Raw genomic sequence first — 20,053 nt, 5'->3', positions numbered from 1 at the left:
TTATATTTTAAAAATTGGTTTATCCCCATTATTAATATTATTATTTTTAAAATTTTAAATTATTTATACAATATTAAAAATTTCCATACTACCATCATTCATATAATTAAAAAAATATAATTTGAATGATAAAAATTTTCCATTTAATATATTAAAAGACAATTAAAAAAATATATTTTTTTTTTTACTTTCCTTTTTTTTAAAATATACCAAGGTTGTTGTGGGATTTATATATTTCTATAACTAAATTAGTAAATTAGCAAGTATATTTTCTTTATCATATCCATTTAATAAATTATATATAAAAAAAATATGGACAATATAAATTTAATAAAATTCTAGAGATAAATATATCATTGAAATTTATAAAATTTATTAAGAATACTCGATGATTAATTTGTATATTTGTCAAAAAAATATTGTGAGAAATTTTATTTTATTAAAATTAATCAATTTATGAAGATTTTCATAAATTAATTGAACTGAAGTCCAATTAAATGAAATTAAAAGTTTAAATTCGAAATTGATACACCTGGATAAATTTATGATTAAAAACTACCAAATATTGGACAAGAAAATTCAACAAAAAAGGAAATAAAGGAAAAAAAATTAATACCCATAAATTTTAGAGTTGGATGAACAAAAATCCAAAACAAAAAATTATTTTATAGCTATTTTGAATTGATTTCATTCACCCATTTTAAATTATTAAAATAAAATTATTATTCACTAAAAAAAGTCATGTTGAAGTAATAATAGCTGATAGGTCTAGTTGAACCATTTATGAAAAGTTGTGCCGTTTCACACGATGTCGATTCATTGTTCATCGCTGCGCATTGGAGCATGAGTATTAGAAATTGAGGTAAGGTGGGCCACAACGGCATATGAGGAGTTATTACTTGATATCACCTTCAAAGTCTTGCTTTCATGTCTGCGAATGAGTTTAGGAATGGAAGACCAAGAACAATTTTGACCAATTTCCCCATTTCTTCCCTTTCCCACACGAACACGATTCCCATTTTTTCTTTGATTTTCTGTGGACTTTTAAACGCAGGTTTTCTGGTTGCGAGGCACGGTGGACTTGGGCATCTCCGGCGGCGGATTCTGGCCGTGGAGGGTACTTTTTCATATTCTCTACCTCTTCCTAATTTATCTGTACTCTGTTTGAACTGGGTTGTTCTTATTTTTGAAATTCCAAGCAGCTGGGGCTTGTTTCTTTTGATTTGGTGTTAATTGATTGACTGGGAAATCCTTATTTGTTGCTGTTTTTGTTGTTTGATGCTTTGAATCTGATATACTGTCTTGTTTCTCTCCAACTTTCTGGGTGTTTATTGAACTCAGAGGGCATTGGATAATTCTCTCTGTATCAAACAACTTCCTTCCCCCAAAGAACTCTCATCCTTCCACTTGAGCTGCTTACTAGAGGTTGATATTGTTCCTACATACCTGAACGGATTTCTTAGCATGTTTTTTCCTCACTCGTATTTTTTGTAAATATCCCTAAGAGGCCACCCTATGTGAGATCCCATGTTGGTTGGAGAGGGGAACGAAACATTCCTCATAAGGGCATGGAAACCTCTCCTTAGTAGACTCGTTTTAAAACCGTGAGGCTGACGGCGACATGTAACGGGCCAAAGAGGACAATATCGGCTAGCAGTGGGCTTGAGCTGTTATACCCTATATATGATTGTCGTTTTTATGACTGAGCCACTGAAAAGAAAGCTATATTTGTTGGTATAGATAGTAACTAGTAACTCCTGTCTAATCATGCTTGTATAGTTTCACGATTCGTATCAATCAAATGTGGTGTTGGTTCATTCATGTCGTGTCTCAAATTGGTTTCATGTGCTAGAAGGACCTGTGTTTGAATCTTGGGATAGAACGTTACAGTATCATACAAGATATCTGGTCCAATATGTTAGCTAGGAGGTCCACTAAATATGAGCCATTTTGCTGTACAAATTTATGTTGTTTTGATGTATTATACTTAACTGACATTCTTTCCACATTGCTCAGACACTTGGATGCATTAGAGTTGCATCATTATGGAGGGGATGGAAGAGGAAGCCGATCTTATTTCACTGCCTTCCCCTTCTCCAGGTGTAGCTGTTGCTATCAGTGGGAAGAAAAACAGTAGATATATAATTAGGTGGTCGTTGGAAAAGTTTCTACCTGAGGGCATCATTAATTTCAAGCTGATACATGTCACCCCGAGGATTACTAGTGTCCCAACTCCAAGTAAGCCGTGCACTTCAAATTGAATATGTTTTTGGTTGTTTATGTGGAGGTACACTTTACGCTTGGTTCTTGTACTGAAAATTGAAAAGTACACACTTGTGTGACCATCTTAGAAAATCCATGAGTTTCCAACATTGATTGGAGAGAGGAACGAGTGCTAGTGAGGATGCTGGGCCTCGAAGGAGGGTGGATTGTGAGATCAGAGAACGAGTGTCTGCGAGGATGCTGGGCCTGGAAAGGGGGTGCATTGTGAGATCCTTCATCGGTTGGAGAGGGGAATGAAGCATTCTTTATAAGGGTGTGGAAACCTCTCGCTAGCAGACTTACTTTAAAAACCTTGAGGGGAAGTTCGAAACGGAAAGCCCAAAGGCTCCAAAGGAGGGTGGATTGTGAGATCCCACATTGGTTGGAGAGGGCAACGAAACATTCTTTATAAGGGTGTGGAAATCTCTTCCTAGCAAATGCGTTTTAAAAACCTTGAGGGGGAGTTTGGAAGGGAAAGCCCAAAGGCCCAGAAGGGGGGTGGATTGTGAGATCCTACATTGATTGGAGAGGGGAACAAAACATTATTTATAAGGATGTGGAAACCTCTCCCTAACAGACGCGTTTTGAAAACTTTAAGGGGAAGTCCGAAAGGGAAAGCCCAAAGGCTCTGAAGGGGGGTGGATTGTGAGATCCCACATCGATTAGAGAAGGGAACGAAACAGTCTTTATAAGGGTGCGGAAACCTCTCCCTAACAGTCGCGTTTTGAAAACCTTGAGGGGAAGTCCGAAAGGGAAAGCCCAAAGGCCCCGAAGGGGGGTGGATTGTGAGATCCTACATCGATTGGAGAAGGGAACGAAACATTCTTTATAAGGGTGTGGAAACCTCTCTCTAGCATACACGTTTTAAAAACCTTGAGGGGAAGTTCGAAAGGAAAAACCTAAAGAGGACCATATCTGTTAGTAGTGGACTTGCACTGTTACATGTAGTGACCCCAATATATGCAAATCCACCCTCACAATGTAACCTCGAACAAAGTTGCATCATGAGGTTAAGAAATGACGCAGGAAACTAGACTATGAAGCTATAGTACTGACTATGCATAGGACTACTAAGGTGAAACAACAAGGTCAGACATAGTCCATTCAGAGGGTAATAACCTCCCGACATGACCAAGTTACTTCAACCCTATACGTTGTGTTCATTTTTTAATTCTTAACGTGTGAGACAAAATCTTCATTAGATGTAAAAATTGATCAGATTTTCCTTATACTTCCTTGTGGCTAACACTAAACTTTATCTAGATAGCATATTCAAGCTATATACCAATGTTGATGCAGTGGGAAATTCAATTCCAGTTTCACAAGTTCGTGACGATGTCGCTGCAGCTTATAGGAAAGAAATCGGGTGGCAGACGAACGAAAAGCTTCTTCCATACACGAAGATGTTTGCTCAGAGAAAGGTCTGGCCTTACACTAATTTGAATTGTGGATAGGAAAACAGAATAAGCTGAAATCTTCTTTCAAAATGTAGGTTCAACTTGATGTTGTTACTCTTGAAGCAGATGATGTGGCAAATGCAATCATAGAAGAGGTCACAAAGTGTTCAATTAGCAAGCTTGTTATAGGAGTTTCATCACAGGGTTTTTTCTCAAGGTAATTAACTCTCTTTAGCATGCTCTTTACTAAATTAAGATATGTAATGACAAACATCAAATGAAGGTTTCTGTAGGGTTGTGAAAGTTATAAACGAGACTAACGTGGAGACATCAGGACACAAGTGCCTGATTCCCACATTGGTTGGATAGGAGAACGAAGCATTCCTTATAAGGGTGCGGAAGCTTCTCTCTAGTAGACGTGTTTTAAAATCGGGAGGCTGATGGCGATACGTAATTGGCTAAAATGGACAATATCTACTAGGGGTGGCCTCAGACTGTTACAAATGGTATCAGAATCAGACGCTGGGTGGTGTGCCAACGAGGACGCTGGCCCCCAAGAGGGGTGGATTGTGAGATCCTATATTGGTTGGAGAGGAGAGTGAAACATTCCTTATAAGGGTGTGGAAACCTCTTCCTAATAGATGTATTTTAAAACTGTGAGACTGACTGCGATACGTAATGAGCTAAAACAGACAATATCTACTAGTGGTGGCTTTGGACTGTTATAAATGGTATCAGAGCCAGACACCGGGCGGTGTGCCAGCGAGGATACTGGGCCCCCAAGAGGGGTGGATTGTGAGATCCTACATCGGTTGGAGAGAGGAACGAAACATTCCTTATAAGGGTGTGGAAATTCCTCCCTAGTAGACGTGTTTTAAAACCGTGATGTTGACGGCGATACACAATGGGCTAAAGCGAACAATATCTACTAGCGGTGGCCTCAGGCTGTTACAAATGGTATCCGAGCTAGATATCGGGCGATGTGCCAGCGAGGACGCTGGCCCCAAGGGAGGTGTGAATTGTGAGATCCCACATTGGTCGGAGAGGAGAACAAAACATTCCTTATAAGGGTGTGGAAACCTCTCTCTAGTAAACGGGCTTTAAAAACTTTGACGGGAAGCTCAAATGGGAAAGTCCAAAGAAGGCAATATCTGCTAGCGACGGGCTTGGACTGTTACAACGGTATTGTACTAAGTTCTTACCCTTCGTCGGGGACAGTAAGCCTAAAGGGACAACTGCTGCTTATTTTATCATTACACTGATTCATGTTTATTTTCTCATTACACTTCGTTGAGTACATATTTCAGCTCTCAAACATAGTATTATGTTTATTTTCTCATCTTCTTGTCGTGTCTGGATGACATTTTTTGGCAGGAAACTAAATGGTCTATCCTCAAGAATATCAGCACTTGCACCAAGACATTGTACAGTTTATGCTATTTCAAAAGGACAATTAGCCTCAATCCGGCCGCCTAATATGGAGACAAACGTGAGCATTGATGTTGCGAGTGAAGCAAGTTCTGCAAATAGCTACTTGAGCTATTCATCCAGCTCAGTTACTGGTAGCCATCAGCTTTGATCTGCATGCATATTTTACCAGCATTCAACCAGAGATAGTGTTTGTTCATCTTTAGTTCATATTAGAAATTTTATTATTCAGTTTTTCCTGTTTTCTTGATACAGATAGCAGTTCGAGCTTAACTACGTCCTACTCTGATTTCCCTTCTTCTTCCCCGTCCCTACCATTACAACGATTTCAAGCTCTTTCAACCATCAACCAGACTCTTCTTACGACGAAATCAAGCCCCATTAATGCTGACCATTCTAGATGTCAATCTGTTGATATTGAGGATCAGGTGGATGGCGTTCGTTCTTCTTCCTATGTTTCAGATTGCGCACGAACTTTGAGTCGAGACTCTAGCTGTAAAAGTTCGTCGATGGATGGCCAATCTTGGGTTGATGAAGCTTCGTCCTCGGGCGCGTTCAGTGATCATGTTTCATGTGAAAGTCAGGTAATCCATCTGCTATTTGCCTTGGCTTGTTGTTAGTTCAATGGATCATTTCATATGTTCCCTTGGCTTGTTATCTTTTGGTCTCTTTGGCTTGAGCATTTGCATCCATTTAAGGCTCTAATTCTTTCGTGGAGAGCTTCCATGTAATTCACCACTAGTGGTTGAGAGATTATAGCTTTTCGTTCAGGTTTTGTTAGGGAGAAGTTTCTACACTCTTATAAAAAATGCTTCGTTCCCCTTTCCAACTAACGTGGGATCTCACAATCCACCCCCTTGGGGGCCTAGCGTCCTTGTGTCATCGTTCCCCTCTTCAACTAATGTGGGATCTCACAATTCGGGGTAGCCTAGCGTCCTCACTGGCACACTGCCTGGTTGTCTGGCTATGATATCATTATAACAGCCCTAGTCCCCCGCTAGCAGATATTGTCTTCTTTGGACTTTTCCTTCCAAGTTTCCCCTCTAGGTTTTAAAACGTGTATGTTAGGGAGAGATTTCTACACCTTTATAAAAAATGCTTTGTTCCCCTTTCCAACTAATGTGAGATCTCACAATCCACCCCCTTAGGGGCCCAGCGTCCTTGTGTCATCGTTCCCCTCTCCAACTAATGTGGGATCTCACAATTCGGGGTGGCCTACTGTCCTCGCTGGACACTACCTAGTTGTCTGACTATGATATCATTGTAACAGCCCAAGTCTCCCGCTAGCAGATATTATCTTCTTTGGACTTTTTCTTCCAAGTTTTCTCTTAAGGTTTTAAAACGTGTCTGTTAGGGAGAGGTTTCTATACTGTTATAAAAAATGCTTCGTTCCCCTCTTCAACCAATGTGGGATCTCACAATCCGGGGTGCCCCAGCGTCCTCACTGGCACACTGCCCGATTGTCTGGCTATGATATCATTGTAATAGCCCAAGCCCACCGTTAGCAGATATTATTCTATTTGAACTTTCTCTTCGTGACTTCCTCTCAGGGTTTTAAATGCGTTTGACGTCTGTTAGGGAGAGGTTTTCACACCCTTATAAATAATGCTTCGTTCCCCTCTCCAACCAATGTAAAATCTCACCTCGACAATTCACAGACTCCAATCTCAGCATTATAAAGACTTCTGGGATACAACTTTCATTCTGACATTCATTTATTTGATGATACTATCACATATTTGTATATTCAATTTGTTTCTTGCATTGACAGACGGATGTCACCTTTGAGCTTGAAAAGTTGAGAATCAAACTAAGACATGCGAGAGGAATGTACGCAATCGCTCAACGAGAGACGATCGACGCCTCTCGAAAGGTAGACATCATTTTTATTCATCATTCATAACCTATGAGTAATACTCCCTCTACTTGTTTTCTTTTCATGATCTTTGACAGTCACCCCATTATTGATTTTTATCAGCTGAACCATCTAAATAAACAACGATCGGAGGACGCTAGGAAGCTCGACGAGATCAAGAACAGAGAGGCGGCTGCCAAAGAATTTGCAAGGGAAGAGAGAACGAAGCGTGAAGCTTTAAGAAGAGAAGCAAAGTACGTAAAAGAACGCGCCGAAAGAGAGGGCATCTATAGGAAGGAAGCAGAGACAAAAGCTCTTCAAGATGCCAAAGAGAAAGGAAAGCATGAGAATGCTCTTGAAGGACCTCTGCAGCAATACCAACATTTTCAGTGGGAAGATATTGTTTCTGCAACATCATCTTTCTCAGAGGATCTTAAGCTTGGAATGGGAGCACATGGAACAGTTTATAAGTGCAGTTTACATCATACAACTGTAGCAGTAAAGGTTCTTCATTCTAGAGATGATCACAAAAAGACCCAATTTCTTCAGGAGGTGAGTGAACTGTTCAAAATAACATCTTACAAACTTGTTGCTTTTAGAATTTCGTTACGTTTTCGATCAAAATCTGTCCCTTGTTGCTTTTCAGCTCGAATTTTGTTATGTTTTCGATCAAAATCTGCCCCTTGTTGCTTTTCAGCTCGAATGTCATTACGTTTTCGATCAAAATCTGTCACTTGTTGCTTTTCAGCTCGAATTTCATTACGTTTTCAATCAAAATCTGTCCCTTGTTGCTTTTCAGCTCGAATTTCGTTACGTTTTCGATCAAAATCTGTCCCTTGTTGCTTTTCAGCTCAAATTTCGTTACATTTTCAATCAAAATCTGTCCCTTGTTGCTTTTCAGCTCGAATTTCATTACATTTTCAATCAAAATCTGTCCCTTGTTGTTTTTCAGCTCGAATTTCGTTACGTTTTCAATTAAAATCTGTCCATTGTTGCTTTTCAGCTCGAAATCTTGAGCAAAATCCATCATCCTCATCTACTACTCCTCCTCGGTGCATGTCCGGATATGAACTGTCTGGTTTATGAGTACATGGAAAATGGTAGCTTGGAGGATAGGTTATACTGCAGAGGCAATACACCTGCAATTCCATGGTATGAGAGATTCCGAATTGCTTGGGAAATAGCCTCAGCTCTCGTCTTTCTTCACAGCTCAAAACCAAAACCGATAATCCACCGTGATCTTAAGCCAGCAAACATATTACTCGACCGAAACCTCGTGAGCAAAATCGGCGACATTGGTCTATCTACCGTGTTCAACTCGGACCCATTAATGTCTACTGCATTCAAGAACAGTGGACCAGTTGGGACTCTTTGTTACATTGATCCCGAGTACCAACGAAGCGGATTAATCTCGCCGAAGTCGGATGTGTATGCTTTTGGAATGGTAATCTTGCAGTTACTAACTGCAAAACCAGCAGTAGCACTAACCCATGTGGTGGAAACAGCCATTGATAACTGCAGTTTAGATAAGGTTCTGGATATAGAGGCTGGACATTGGCCGGTGGAAGAAACATATGAACTAGCAAGATTAGGACTTCACTGTGCAGAGATGCAACGTAAAGATAGGCCTGACTTGAAGGATCATGTGCTTCCCTTGTTGCTGACACTGAAAAAGGTTGCTGATGAGGCTCGAAGTTTGGCCTCAAAAGTTCCAGCTCCGATTCCTAATCATTTCATCTGTCCAATTCTTCAGGTACGAATCAACCATGTTATTATAACCTTGATCAAAAGGTTAGAGGCTCGAATTCCTAAACCATATGGTTCTGTGCTAAATTTCTCTGCAGGACGTGATGAATGACCCGTGTGTAGCTGCAGATGGGTACACGTACGATCGTTGGGCGATCGAGAAGTGGCTACAAGAGAACGATAACTCACCGATCACGAAGTTGCCGTTGACAGATAAGAATTTGATACCAAATTTCAGTCTTCTCTCTGCAATTGTTGAGTGGAACTCCAGAAAAAACTGATACTTACAACCATTTATAAGATAAATTAATTACAAGACAAAATATAGTGTTCATATAATGTTCATATAATGTAAAGTTCAGTTTTGATTTTGTTATTATATCTCGAGTTGACAAGTGAACCTAACCCAACCATAAATTTTTTTTGGGTTGGATTGGTCGAGTCGATTATTTTTAAGAGTTATTAGAGTTATTAGAGATTAAATAATAAAACAAGTAATTATGAAATTAAATAAAAATAAGATAAATATATGCTATATAATTATATCTATTTTTTAAAAAGAATTAAATGGTTTAATTATTGACATAAAAATGTTTTTAAAATTTTGAAAAAAAAAATAACACATGCTTGTCACTACACTGAAAATGATTTGAATAAATTAATTTATTTAATTAAAATAATAAATCAGAATATAATAATATAAAATATCCGATATATACCAAAAAAAAAAAAAAAAAAAAAAATCAGCCATATATATTCAGTAGAATTATTAAAATAATAATAATAAATAATAATAAATCTATCAGTGGCTCAAAACTCATCTTAAAAAAACCGTCTCACAGAACGCTTACCCTTTTTGCTGCAATCCAATTCATCTGAAATCCATCTCAATCCTTCCGATTTCTGTAATCTTCGCGATCACTTCCTTGAAATCCGGTCGGAGATCCGGCGAAGAAGAACAACAGGCCTCGCCGATCTGAAGAAGGCATCGGAGAGTCCGCTCTTCAGAAACACCGCAATCGCCGCCGTCTCCGCCCGTCTCTTTGGCAGAAAGCAACTCGAGTAAGATCTTGCCATAGCTGAAGACGTCTGTTCGTTCATCGGCGTCGCTCATATTAATCAGTTCCGGCGCCTTGTAGCCGGAGGCGGCGGAAACTTGGAGCATTTCTCGAGTTGCGGCGGCGTTGAGGAGGAGATGGAGGCCGAAATCGGAGACGTGCGGCTCAAAGTTTGAATCGAGAAGAATGTTCTTGGATTTGAGATTTCCATGAGGTATTGGTTTCTGTAATCCGTTGTGGAGATGATCTAGGGCTCTTGCGATTCCGAGGGAGATTTTGTTAATGACCTCCCAATTTTTTGTCTCTGATTCTCGCACTGTTCAATCACATGTGAAACAATTGAAATTATTAGGAAAATAGAAACTACAGGTAATTTGTAGAAATATTTTATTTCTTGAAGAGAAAATACATAAATTTGCAAAACAACATGAAAAATCTTTATTTAAAAAAAATTAAAGTTCAAAGTAAAATATATAGTAAATTAAACCTAAAAAACGGATTAAAATATATTATTTTGACTCAGAAACAAAATATTTTTTATAATGGTGTGGAAACCTCTCCACAATAGACATGTTTTAAAATCTTGAGGAGAAGTGTAGAAGGGAAAGTTCAAAAAATAATATCTATTAACTGTGGACTTGGGAGTCACTTATAGTATCATATCCAGACATGGAGCGGAGTGCATGATGTTTAGGGCGGGTTGTGAGATAGGACCCTAAAAGGGTGGATTGTGAGATAGGAAAAGACAGTATTTACTAGTAGTGAGCTCTGTATATTACAAATGGTATCATAGCTAAACATTGGAGGGTCTGTCGTTGTGCCCCCAAGGAGTGGATTGTGAGATAAGTTAAGTAAAAAAAAAAAAACAATATCTACTGGCGATGGTATGTGTCAGGACGTCAAGGGGGTGGATTTTGAAATCCCACATGGGAGAGGGAACCAAACATTTCTATAAGCCGAACAATATCTACTAGTAGCGGACTTGTACTGTTACAAATAATATTATAGTCAGATATCAAACTGTGCGTCTAAATGTTTAGTACCAAGTGGGTGGATCGTGAGATTCCACGCTAGAGAGGGGAAACCTCTTCACCTCTCCTAGACATTTAAAACCCCCTGGAGGAGAAGAGACAAGTAAAAAGGCACCGCTGGACGAACCAGAATGGTCACCATCTATGATTTCCCTACGGACAAAAACGCCGACAGCCACCAAAAACCGACAACAAATCTGGTTGCCGACATCCCACCCCAAATTAAACTCCAGTTTCCCTTCCACTTTCTCGAGAAACAAACAGAAAATCTCACACCAAAATTTTCAAACTTACCTCTAATCAACTCCGCCAAATTCCCCTGCCCATAAAACGGGTGAACCAGAAGCCTCTCACCCCTCCCGCCGGCGTAGAATCCCAGCATCGGCACTAAATTCCTATGCCTAATCGAACCCAGAAACCGAACCACGTCGTACTCTCCTCCACCGGCACCCGGCCGGAGGAATCTAAGTAGCCGGGTCGATTGGGTGCTCTGTAACGAAGCTTTGTACAGAGTTCCATAGTGGGATTTGCCAATCACTTCCCCCGGAGCTTCTAGAATCTCGTCGATCGTCAAATCCTCGCCACCCTCAAAAGTTGCCAACGACGGCGGCGATGGCGGCGGCGTGTGTTCCTTTTTGTTGTGTTCGTCGTTGCAGGGCCTCTCGACGTCGTGTCGATGCTCTGTTAGTGAGAGCTTATGGCGGAAGAAGAAGAAGAAGAAGATGGAGATTAGAAGAAGAACAAAAATGGCGGCCGAAGCAACGAGAAGAATGAATTTGAGCATGTGGGATTGTTCAAACAAATCCAAAGCTTTTTTCTTTTTAATGATTGGATCTTCAAAACTTCTTTTCTTTGAGTTTGAAAGGTTTGTGGCAGAAGAACAGAGTGAAATACTATACTTTGCGTGCGCAGCAGGGGAATACATCCCATCCAGCCAAGAATGTGGACCCCACTCCTTTATTTTAAAATATCTCAATAATATTTTAAATCTTTCAAATAAATCTAAAAAATAGTTTTAAATTAAAAAATACACCTTTTAAAAATATTAAGTTTTATTGATGCTCTTCAATTTTTTTTAAATATTTTTTTTTTTTTTACTGTAGTACACGTTTTTAAATATATTCTTGTATTTTTAAAAGTAATATTAAAAATTTTGGAGATAATTTATATAATATAATTAAAAAATTTGACTGTTAGTATTGGTCGGTGTCTCTGTATTGATTGTAAGAACTTTTTTGAACTTATAATTGTTAACAATTACCATTGACAAGTCATATATATAGCGGTATTATTTTAGGTTAATGTGAGACAGGTACGCTATCAACCCCGGTCACCCTTTTTTTGTACGATCATTTGATTAAAGTAAAGAGGGTTCTTACAATTTCATTCCCGTTTGAGTTTGCTAGAATTGTGTTCTTGAGTATCTAGAGAAACTCGTAGAATAAATTTCTTAAGTTGTAGTTTGCGTCGTGGAAACTATCTATAATTGACGTGAGCCACGTTCGTTAAAAGTATTATTTCGTTTACTCTTTTAAAAAACATACTAGAAAAGAAATCGTACCCGAAAAGGGAACCTTTGGAGATAAAAGAGGGGCAAAAGCTCAAATATAATTGAGAGATTGAGAGTGTTTATGTTAAAAGAATAGATAGGTCCCGAGGTAATGCTAGACTTTATCCCCACACACGCACTTGCCTTGGAACCACTTATTGCTGATACTCAATAGATGCACTTTCTAAGGTGTTCTCTTTTTCTACGGATGAATGTTCGTAATTGTTCAAGCTCATCATTAGCAGATATTGTAATTTTTAGGTTTTTTCTTTCAGAAATGCTTCGTTCTCCTCTTCAACCAACTTGTGATCTCAAATAATCCACCCTCATTTGGGGCCCAACGTCCATGGTTTCCACGTCCTAATGCTTCATTCTCCTCTTCAACTAATGTGAGATCTCAAAATCTACTCCCATTTGGGGCCCAGCATCTTGTTGACACTCATTTATGTGAGATCAGCATCTTGTTGACACTCATTTATGTGAGATCTCAAAATCTACTCCCATTTGGGGCCAGCATCTTGTTGACACTCATTTTTCTCTCGATGTGTTCTCTTTGTGTTTTCCCTTTATGTCATAGAGAGGTGATAAAGAATGTTTTGTTCCCCTCTCCAACTGATGTGAGATCTTACAATTCACCCCTTCGAGGACGTCACCCCTTCGAGACCCAACGTCCTCGCTGGCAACTCTAATCATGTGAGATCTCACAGTATCCCTTACTTGCTTCCTTAGACTTACATGCACCACATAAATTTATATGTTTATAAGAGATAATGATTGATGATAAATGGGGTACAATGCCAGTTCGCAACGTTGATAGTTCAATACCAACTTTGAATCCAATGTTATTAACAATTCTAAACCGACATCGAACCCATACGATAACAGGTTTAGATCGACATTGTATACCTGATTGTCATTTTCCATTTTTAAACCACAAATTCTTCTTCAAAGAAGAGAAAAATTTACAGATTGAAATGAAATGAACAGCTCTTAAAATTTCTGCAGTTATGGAATACTGGAACTTAGAACAGGAGTGTGAACTTGTCATCAACACTATAAGAATAAAAGCTTTTATGGATCAGTCTTCACTGTGTATGTTTGATTCAATCTCCAACAAATTAGACAATCATTAATGTATATACAATCCTTTAGGAGTTCTTGAACCATGGTTTAATTGATAACAGAACGTTCATTATGTTCAGGAAATGTAATACATAGGATTTGGAAGCTTGAACGAACGAATCAATATTGACGTACCCAATAAGTCACTCCATTGGTCACCGGAATTTCCGATGATTCGAAATCCTTCGTTCTCCATCTCGCACCGCTTCTCAGATTTGTAAAGTACTGCTGGCTTCCCGTGGTCATCATCTCTCCTGAACAGGATCAGAAACATTTGGGTAAGATGATGATTACGAACCAAAATGAAAGCCTGTAATACCTCAAGCCCACCGCTAGAAGATATTATCCGTTTTGGCCCATTACATATAGCCGTCGGCCTCACGGTTTTAAAATGCGTCTATTAGGGAGAGGTTTCTACACTCTTGTAAGGAATGCTTCATTTCTCTCTCCCGCCGATGTGGGATCTCACAACCCACCCCCCTTGGGGGCAAGCGTTCTCACTGGCACACCAGCTGGTGTCTGGCTCTAATACCATTTGTAACAGCCCAAACCTACCACTAGAAGATATTATCTGCTTTGGCCCGTTACGTAACGCCGTCAGTCTCACGATTTTAAAACACACCTTCTAGGGAGAGGTTTCCACATCCTTATAAGGAATGTTTCGTTCTCCTCTACAACCGACGTGTGATCTCACAATCCACCCCCTTGGAGGGCCAGCATCCTCGCTGGCACATCGCCCGGTGTCTGGCTTTGATACCATTTGTAACAACCCAAGCCCACGGCTAAAAGATATTATCCGCTTTGGCCCGTTACATATCGTCGTCAGACTCACAATTTTAAAACGCATCTGCTAGGGAGAAGTTTCCACACCCTTACAAAAAATGTTTCGTTTTCCTCTCCAACCGATATGGGATCACATAAAGTAAGTAAACAATTAAACACACAAAAGAATAAGAAACAATGCTGGTTTCAAGGCTGTCGGTGCACATCTACAAACTTTGTTTTCTATCTAGATCAGTTGTTTCACTAGTTATTGCCTTAAACTTGCTCAATGCAAGTACCATACCATATTTGATATCAACAATAACAGAGGAAGCATCAAACATATTGCATTGAATCATAAGATCATCAAGCTAACTGATGAACAGAACCATACTAACCTCAATATGAGCCTATCCCAATCATTAAACCCTGCATTTATCAAATTCTGCGTTGTTGCTTCCCTCTGATACTCACTCCTTCCAGTAAGCAAAACCACCTTGAATCCTAGATCCAAAAGCTCTTTATAGAGTTCTAAACTGGGTTGAATAGCAGGTGCCATACCCATCTGGACCCAGCTATCAAACTCATCAGCTTTAAAGCCCTCCGAGCTGTGAATTTGCCAAAACAAGCCAAGTTTAATAGATATCCAGATAAATATAACCAATTCTTGAAGCTATCCGAGCCCTCCGAGCTCGAATCTATCAAACATCGTTTAAAACATGTCATATCATCATTTAGTCAATTGTTGTAACGATGAGAAGACAAGAACATGTTCATTTTATTTGAACTACGTGACCCAATTAGAACCTTTTCAATTCAGAACTAAACGAAAACAGCCCAAAAGATCCATGTAAAATTTGTAAATAAGCAATTTTCTCATCGACCTCAATATTATGCATAAAAATATATGAACACAGAAGTTTAGAAGGCCCTAACAGTAGCTAAACAAGTCAATACAGTAGCCGATTCTTCAAGATTCAAAGTAATTCTAAAAGAAGCAAAATACAGAATCCAGAACAGAGCCAATAGAATGATACCCATAACCATGTTCCGTGTAGTAAGGAAGATTAGAGAGCAAGGTCTCGTCTATGTCGAAAATCCAGACATCCTTTCCATCGCCGACCAATTTCACACTCTTGGCAAAAATCCCTGCCTCATTCGAAGCAATTTTGAGTTCAAGTTGATACGCTCGACCCGTTACGTACTGTTTCACATATTCAGTACAATTTTTCGGAATCGTTCTCCACGGATTCAAATTATTAGCCTCCACATTGAATCTCCAACTATCGCACCTTAACCTAATTTCTCCATCCACTTCCTTCAACTGATTCTCACCACTCTCAGGAGCCTCAAGAACAAGCGGTTTCAAAAGGAGATGAGAATCGAAAGCTTCATGAGCAAAAGCTAGAGAAATCAGGCAAAAGAAACAGAAGAATCGAAGAAAAGTCATCCTTAGAGGAACAGGGACGGATCAAGCGAATAAATACACAAAGATCAGCGAAATCAGAAATGGTATATGAGATCTTGAAGGGAATATTCTGGAAATCCACGAAGAGGGTTATTCTTCGTTGATTGGGCGAAATGGGATTCCTGAGTTGAACATGAGTAACCTCTCTTCCTCTCCTTCAAGGTGGATTGATGAAGAGGAGGAGAGGGATGGATGAAGGGAACTTGCCTTGAGGATTAAGCGAAGACGATGATGAATTTACCTGAATTCTGAAATGGAAATTGGAATCTCTGTTTAATAGGCAAGTTCATCCTCCTCCATGGCTTCCTTTCCAGGCAATTTCAACCTTCAATTTTTTTCTCTTACATTTTGTCTAATTAATCTTCCTTCATGGCAAATAAAATATAATCAATAAATGGTCAAATCAATACCTAAACCAGGAAATTAATAAATGCTAAAATTATTATTATTATTCTTATTTTAAATAATAACACATTAATTTAATTAGTAACAAAGTTTTAAATAATTTTTTCTCTAATTTCTAATAAATCTTAATTTTATTTCTATTAAACTTTAAATATTAAATAAGATGGTTAATTATCGTCGAATTATTATATTTAAAATTTATTAAATATACCATTACTCAATTTAACGAATATAGAGACCAAGATAATATTTTAATTTTATATTTAGTGGTTTGACTCGAATGGGAAATGTTTGAGAATAAAAAGGTTAAAATTAATGGGTGGCCATAAATATAGAGATGCAAATAAATTTAATAGTAAATTTTAATTAGCTGTTTTCTAAATAATTATGTATTGTTATTATATTTTAAAAAGAATTAAAATGTTATTTCTTTATATATATAACATTTAAAAGTATTAATGTTATATTTGATTGTTTAATTTTGGTTTTCATATATAAAGAAGTAAATACATCTAATTTTCAAATATTATTTTCCTCAAAATACCTAAATATTAATTATGTACCATATTTGTTTATCCTTCTATATTTAAATCTTAAATATTTAATATCCAAATAAAATGTGATCGTCTTTTTTTTTTTAATTGAATAGTCCAAATCCTTCAACCCAAAAGTCAAAAAAGTAATATAAATTCAATTTTTTTAAAAAAAAAATATTTTATTATTGTTTTATTGGGGTGTAATTGTTTGACATGTGAACATCGCCCAACAACATTAATTTTTTTTTAGAAAAAAAAAATCATGGTGTAAATATTATGAATTTTAAGTAACAAAGGATAAAATAATGTTTAATAACAAACGATAAAATTAGAAAAAAAAACTAAAAAAATCGATAATTCTAAAATTTTGGTAGAACTTTAGTAACAACTTCGACTCAAACTATCTAATCCAAACCATAAAATTTGAGTTGAGTTATATATATATATATATATATATATATATATATATATATATATATATATATATATATATATATATATATATTTTCTAATTTTAGAAAATTAAAAAAAAAATTAGTTTAGTTTGTAGGTTGACATTATGTTTTGTCGGGTCAACCCAAAAATAGAATTGTTGTAAGTTGACATTATGTTTTGTCGAGTCAACCGGAAAATAAGATTGCAACTCAACCCTACTCTTGAAAAGATTAAAAATATTTAATATTTGTAGCGGACTTGTAATTAGGTGGATCAAAGTTTTTAAAATGCGTTTGTTACAAGAGATCTCCACACCTTTATAAATAAAGAATGTTTCGTTCTCCTCTACAACCACTGATATGGAATCTCACAATTCACCCGCTTCAAGTCAGTGTCCACATTGTCTGATGCAAAATGATAATTGATATTTTCCCTACAAGTTAGGATCAGAATGACAATATCTTCTAACAATTGTTATAAGAGGATAGTGTGTTTTAATTTGTAAATTAATCGAATTATTTAAAATATTTTTTAAAAAAAATGATCCGACAATCTGACCCAACCCAAAAACATAGGATCGAATTGTAAACCGTATTTATATGGTTCGGGTCACCAATTTAACCCACCCAAATTTTATTTTGGTGGAAAAGATTTTGGGAGTCCAACCTTAAACACACACAAGACTTTCAATGTACAAATATGCTTCAACCTGTCCAAAAAAACCATTGACTTGTGATATTCCGCCACCATTATCACTCCCCACCAAACTCTCAAATCTTCCACTCTCAACATTCACTCTCACAATTTTCTCAAAAATCTGCAGAACAACATACGATTCTTCGCCCACCTCAGTTCCATCAACAATGGCGATCACCGAAAACTTCGGAATGAAACCAAATTCCAAGTTCTCTTCAGACGGAACAATCTCTGGAAAGGCAACAGAAACGCAACGAAGATCAACACGATACTTCACAAACCATCCAGAATGATCATCTTTCATTTCGTACACATTGAACACCAAATCTTGAGGTTCATAATTTTCAATCAGATGAAGATTTCCACCACAACTCCCAAAATACTCCACTCTTCTCTCTTCCCAACCCTCGGGAACTCGAGGCATCGGCAATTCATGGAGTTTTTCTTCACGTAAATCGAAGTACAAGCAGTTCTCCCAAGCGTCGATCCAATGAACAGCGCTGTTCCAGTACACTCCGGAATCGAATCTCATGCTTGATGGAGCCGAAAATACGCCTTGGCAGGGCCTCCAGGGGCCAGATCTAGAGGAATAAATTTCGATTTCGTAGTTGTTCTTGAAGGAATCGGAGTTTCGAACGCAAATTACTTTGTAATCTGACGATCGCAAAGGATCGAATGCTAAATTGAGACCGAAAATTTTTCGCGCTTGAAGCTTCGGAAGCGTCGTGAAATGCTTCGTGGTTGGATTGTGAACGTAATAATCTCTTTTCGATTCGTTTCCATAACTACTACTGCACAACAACAAGCCATTACAGGATTGGTTGATTACAATTCCGTATTCTTGATCGGTGAAATTAAGAGATTCGAACGGTGCCCTAGACGGATTTGCACTCAAATTGACGAAATCGAATGCTAGGGAATCGGGGTAGGGACGGGCGAGGAAGATACCTGAAGGAATGGGCGGATTAGAAATGCTTCGACGGCGAGAGAAGCTGGGATTGGAAATTAGGGCAAGCCATCGTTTGGAGACGGATTTGAATGTTAGAAGCGATCGGATAGGTAAACGAATAAGGATCTCGAGTAAGAGATCTTCGTTATTGAGAACTGGTTCAACGGCGGCGGCGGCGGCGGTGGTAGCGGCGGTGGAGGTGCGGTGGATTTTGGGGGATTTGGAGCAGAGCATTTTGTGTGATGGAGAGAATCAACCGGATTGTGGTGTGTGCTGATGATGAAGGTTGGGGGAAAACGGAGGATTTAAGGAACTGGGGAAAGAAAATTGCAGAGGAAGCCATTAGAGACTCTTTCAAATCTTCCTGTGAAAGCTTTTCAATTTTGACTTCTTTTCATCTTCCAAAAATTTCGATGGGGGCGACAAGACTAGGATCATGTCACTCAAGATGAAGAGGAATATCGAAGATATCAATAGTCGAAGTCAAATTCATATACCAGTGAACGATACTATCTTTTTTACCTTATACAGTTATACTATCTAAGATCAAGATACTCCCGTTTTCTTTTTTACCTTTAAAAATTCGCGAATTTTTATGTTACCTATCTATAACGGCACAGATCCACCACTAACCGATATTGTCCTCTTTAGGCTTTTCCTTTCGGGCTTCCCCTCAAGGTTTTAAAACGCGTTACCCGTGGAAGGTTTCCACACCCTTATAAATGGTGGTTTGTTCTCCTCCCCAACCAATGCGAGACATCACAATCCACCCCCCTTCGGGACCCAGCGTCCTCGCTGGCACTCTTTCCTTCCTCCAATCGATGTGGGACCGTCCCCAAATCCACTACTGGCACACCGAGAAGGCTACCCCCCTTCGGGGAACAGCGAGAAGGCTGACACATCATCTGGTGTCTAGCTTTGATACCATTTGTAACGACACAGATCCACCGCTAGCAGATACTGTCCTCCTTGGGCTCTCCCTTTCGAGCTTCCCTCAAGGCTTTAAAACGTGTCGTTACACTATCTTTTAGATAGTTACAACTATCGGGGTTTAAGTATTGTAGTTTTTACACGTATGAGCATGATCACTATAGATGTGAAACAAACATTTTTGAATGTTTAAATGTATTTTCGAAACCATGTTGATCTAAAATTATTAAAATTATTTTTTAAAAATTAAAGTTATTTTTTAAAAATTAAAGAGTATGATTGAAAATATTTAAAGTTTCTATATAGCCTAGTTTATTTATTTATTTTTTTAATTAAAATGTCAAATTGATATAACAAAATAAAAGGATAAGAATTTTTTTAAAAATTAAGTATATTAATAAAAAATTTAAATAATAGAAAAAAA

General features: G+C 38.0%; 4 protein-coding genes across 9 annotated transcripts; 1 reads left to right on the top strand and 3 right to left on the bottom strand.

Moving 5' to 3' along the window:
* Positions 1-782: 782 nt before the first annotated feature.
* LOC111808500 (U-box domain-containing protein 35-like) lies at positions 783-9,067 on the top strand. Of its 5 annotated transcripts, none has more exons than XM_087116836.1 (11): positions 783-862; positions 1,055-1,117; positions 2,017-2,238; positions 3,526-3,683; positions 3,755-3,876; positions 5,034-5,221; positions 5,343-5,671; positions 6,859-6,960; positions 7,066-7,494; positions 7,946-8,695; positions 8,787-9,067. In XM_087116836.1, the coding sequence occupies exons 3-11, from the start codon at positions 2,046-2,048 to the stop codon at positions 8,967-8,969; spliced, it is 2,454 nt and encodes an 817-aa protein (XP_086972962.1). In that variant the 5' UTR covers positions 783-862; positions 1,055-1,117; positions 2,017-2,045; the 3' UTR covers positions 8,970-9,067. The 5 variants fall into 5 exon arrangements, with proteins under 5 accessions (XP_086972962.1, XP_086972963.1, XP_086972965.1 ...); XM_087116837.1 differs by lacking the exon at positions 783-862 and adding an exon at positions 1,342-1,425 and having other exon boundaries at positions 892-1,117; XM_087116839.1 differs by lacking the exon at positions 783-862 and having other exon boundaries at positions 892-1,117; positions 3,580-3,683.
* On the bottom strand, positions 7,434-11,577 carry LOC111783945 (putative kinase-like protein TMKL1). 2 transcript variants are annotated; one of them, XM_087116841.1, is made up of 3 exons: positions 11,072-11,577; positions 9,540-10,062; positions 7,434-8,971 (listed from the first exon to the last, which is right to left on the bottom strand). In XM_087116841.1, the coding sequence occupies exons 1-2, from the start codon at positions 11,559-11,561 to the stop codon at positions 9,560-9,562; spliced, it is 993 nt and encodes a 330-aa protein (XP_086972967.1). In that variant the 5' UTR covers positions 11,562-11,577; the 3' UTR covers positions 7,434-8,971; positions 9,540-9,559. The 2 variants fall into 2 exon arrangements, with proteins under 2 accessions (XP_086972967.1, XP_086972966.1); XM_087116840.1 differs by having other exon boundaries at positions 7,434-8,965.
* Positions 11,578-13,375: 1,798 nt separating this feature from the next.
* Positions 13,376-16,024, bottom strand: LOC111808503 (acid phosphatase 1). The gene is made up of 3 exons (XM_087129546.1): positions 15,248-16,024; positions 14,609-14,818; positions 13,376-13,702 (listed from the first exon to the last, which is right to left on the bottom strand). The coding sequence occupies exons 1-3, from the start codon at positions 15,658-15,660 to the stop codon at positions 13,525-13,527; spliced, it is 801 nt and encodes a 266-aa protein (XP_086985672.1). The 5' UTR covers positions 15,661-16,024; the 3' UTR covers positions 13,376-13,524.
* A 1,625-nt stretch (positions 16,025-17,649) lies between these two features.
* LOC111808219 (F-box family protein) lies at positions 17,650-19,320 on the bottom strand. Its single transcript, XM_023694066.2, has one exon. The coding sequence runs from the start codon at positions 18,931-18,933 to the stop codon at positions 17,722-17,724; it is 1,212 nt and encodes a 403-aa protein (XP_023549834.2). The 5' UTR covers positions 18,934-19,320; the 3' UTR covers positions 17,650-17,721.
* Positions 19,321-20,053: the final 733 nt, after the last annotated feature.

This window comes from Cucurbita pepo, chromosome 13 (genome assembly GCF_057944985.1).
Source record: "Cucurbita pepo subsp. pepo isolate OVF chromosome 13, ASM5794498v1, whole genome shotgun sequence".
NCBI classification, from domain to species: Eukaryota; Viridiplantae; Streptophyta; class Magnoliopsida; order Cucurbitales; family Cucurbitaceae; genus Cucurbita; species Cucurbita pepo.
The sequence above is the reverse complement of the archived record's forward strand: the minus strand, read 5'-3'. Positions and strand labels throughout refer to the sequence as shown.

What these genes read in the sequence shown, in the direction of transcription:
- LOC111808500 (XM_087116836.1), top strand. Translation starts at nt 2,046, where the DNA reads ATGGAGGGGATGGAAGAGGAAGCCGATCTTATTTCACTGCCTTCCCCT. An exon ending in ATGTTTCATGTGAAAGTCAG is followed by an intron (nt 5,672 to 6,858) that starts GTAATCCATCTG and finishes TTGCATTGACAG; the next exon opens with ACGGATGTCACCTTTGAGCT. An exon ending in CGATCGACGCCTCTCGAAAG is followed by an intron (nt 6,961 to 7,065) that starts GTAGACATCATT and finishes GATTTTTATCAG; the next exon opens with CTGAACCATCTAAATAAACA.
- LOC111783945 (XM_087116841.1), bottom strand. Translation starts at nt 11,561, where the DNA reads ATGCTCAAATTCATTCTTCTCGTTGCTTCGGCCGCCATTTTTGTTCTT. An exon ending in TTTGGCGGAGTTGATTAGAG is followed by an intron (nt 10,063 to 11,071) that starts GTAAGTTTGAAA and finishes GTGATTGAACAG; the next exon opens with TGCGAGAATCAGAGACAAAA.
- LOC111808503 (XM_087129546.1), bottom strand. Translation starts at nt 15,660, where the DNA reads ATGACTTTTCTTCGATTCTTCTGTTTCTTTTGCCTGATTTCTCTAGCT. An exon ending in TACACGGAACATGGTTATGG is followed by an intron (nt 14,819 to 15,247) that starts GTATCATTCTAT and finishes GCAAATTCACAG; the next exon opens with CTCGGAGGGCTTTAAAGCTG. An exon ending in TGGGATAGGCTCATATTGAG is followed by an intron (nt 13,703 to 14,608) that starts GTTAGTATGGTT and finishes GATCCTGTTCAG; the next exon opens with GAGAGATGATGACCACGGGA.
- LOC111808219 (XM_023694066.2), bottom strand. Translation starts at nt 18,933, where the DNA reads ATGCTCTGCTCCAAATCCCCCAAAATCCACCGCACCTCCACCGCCGCT.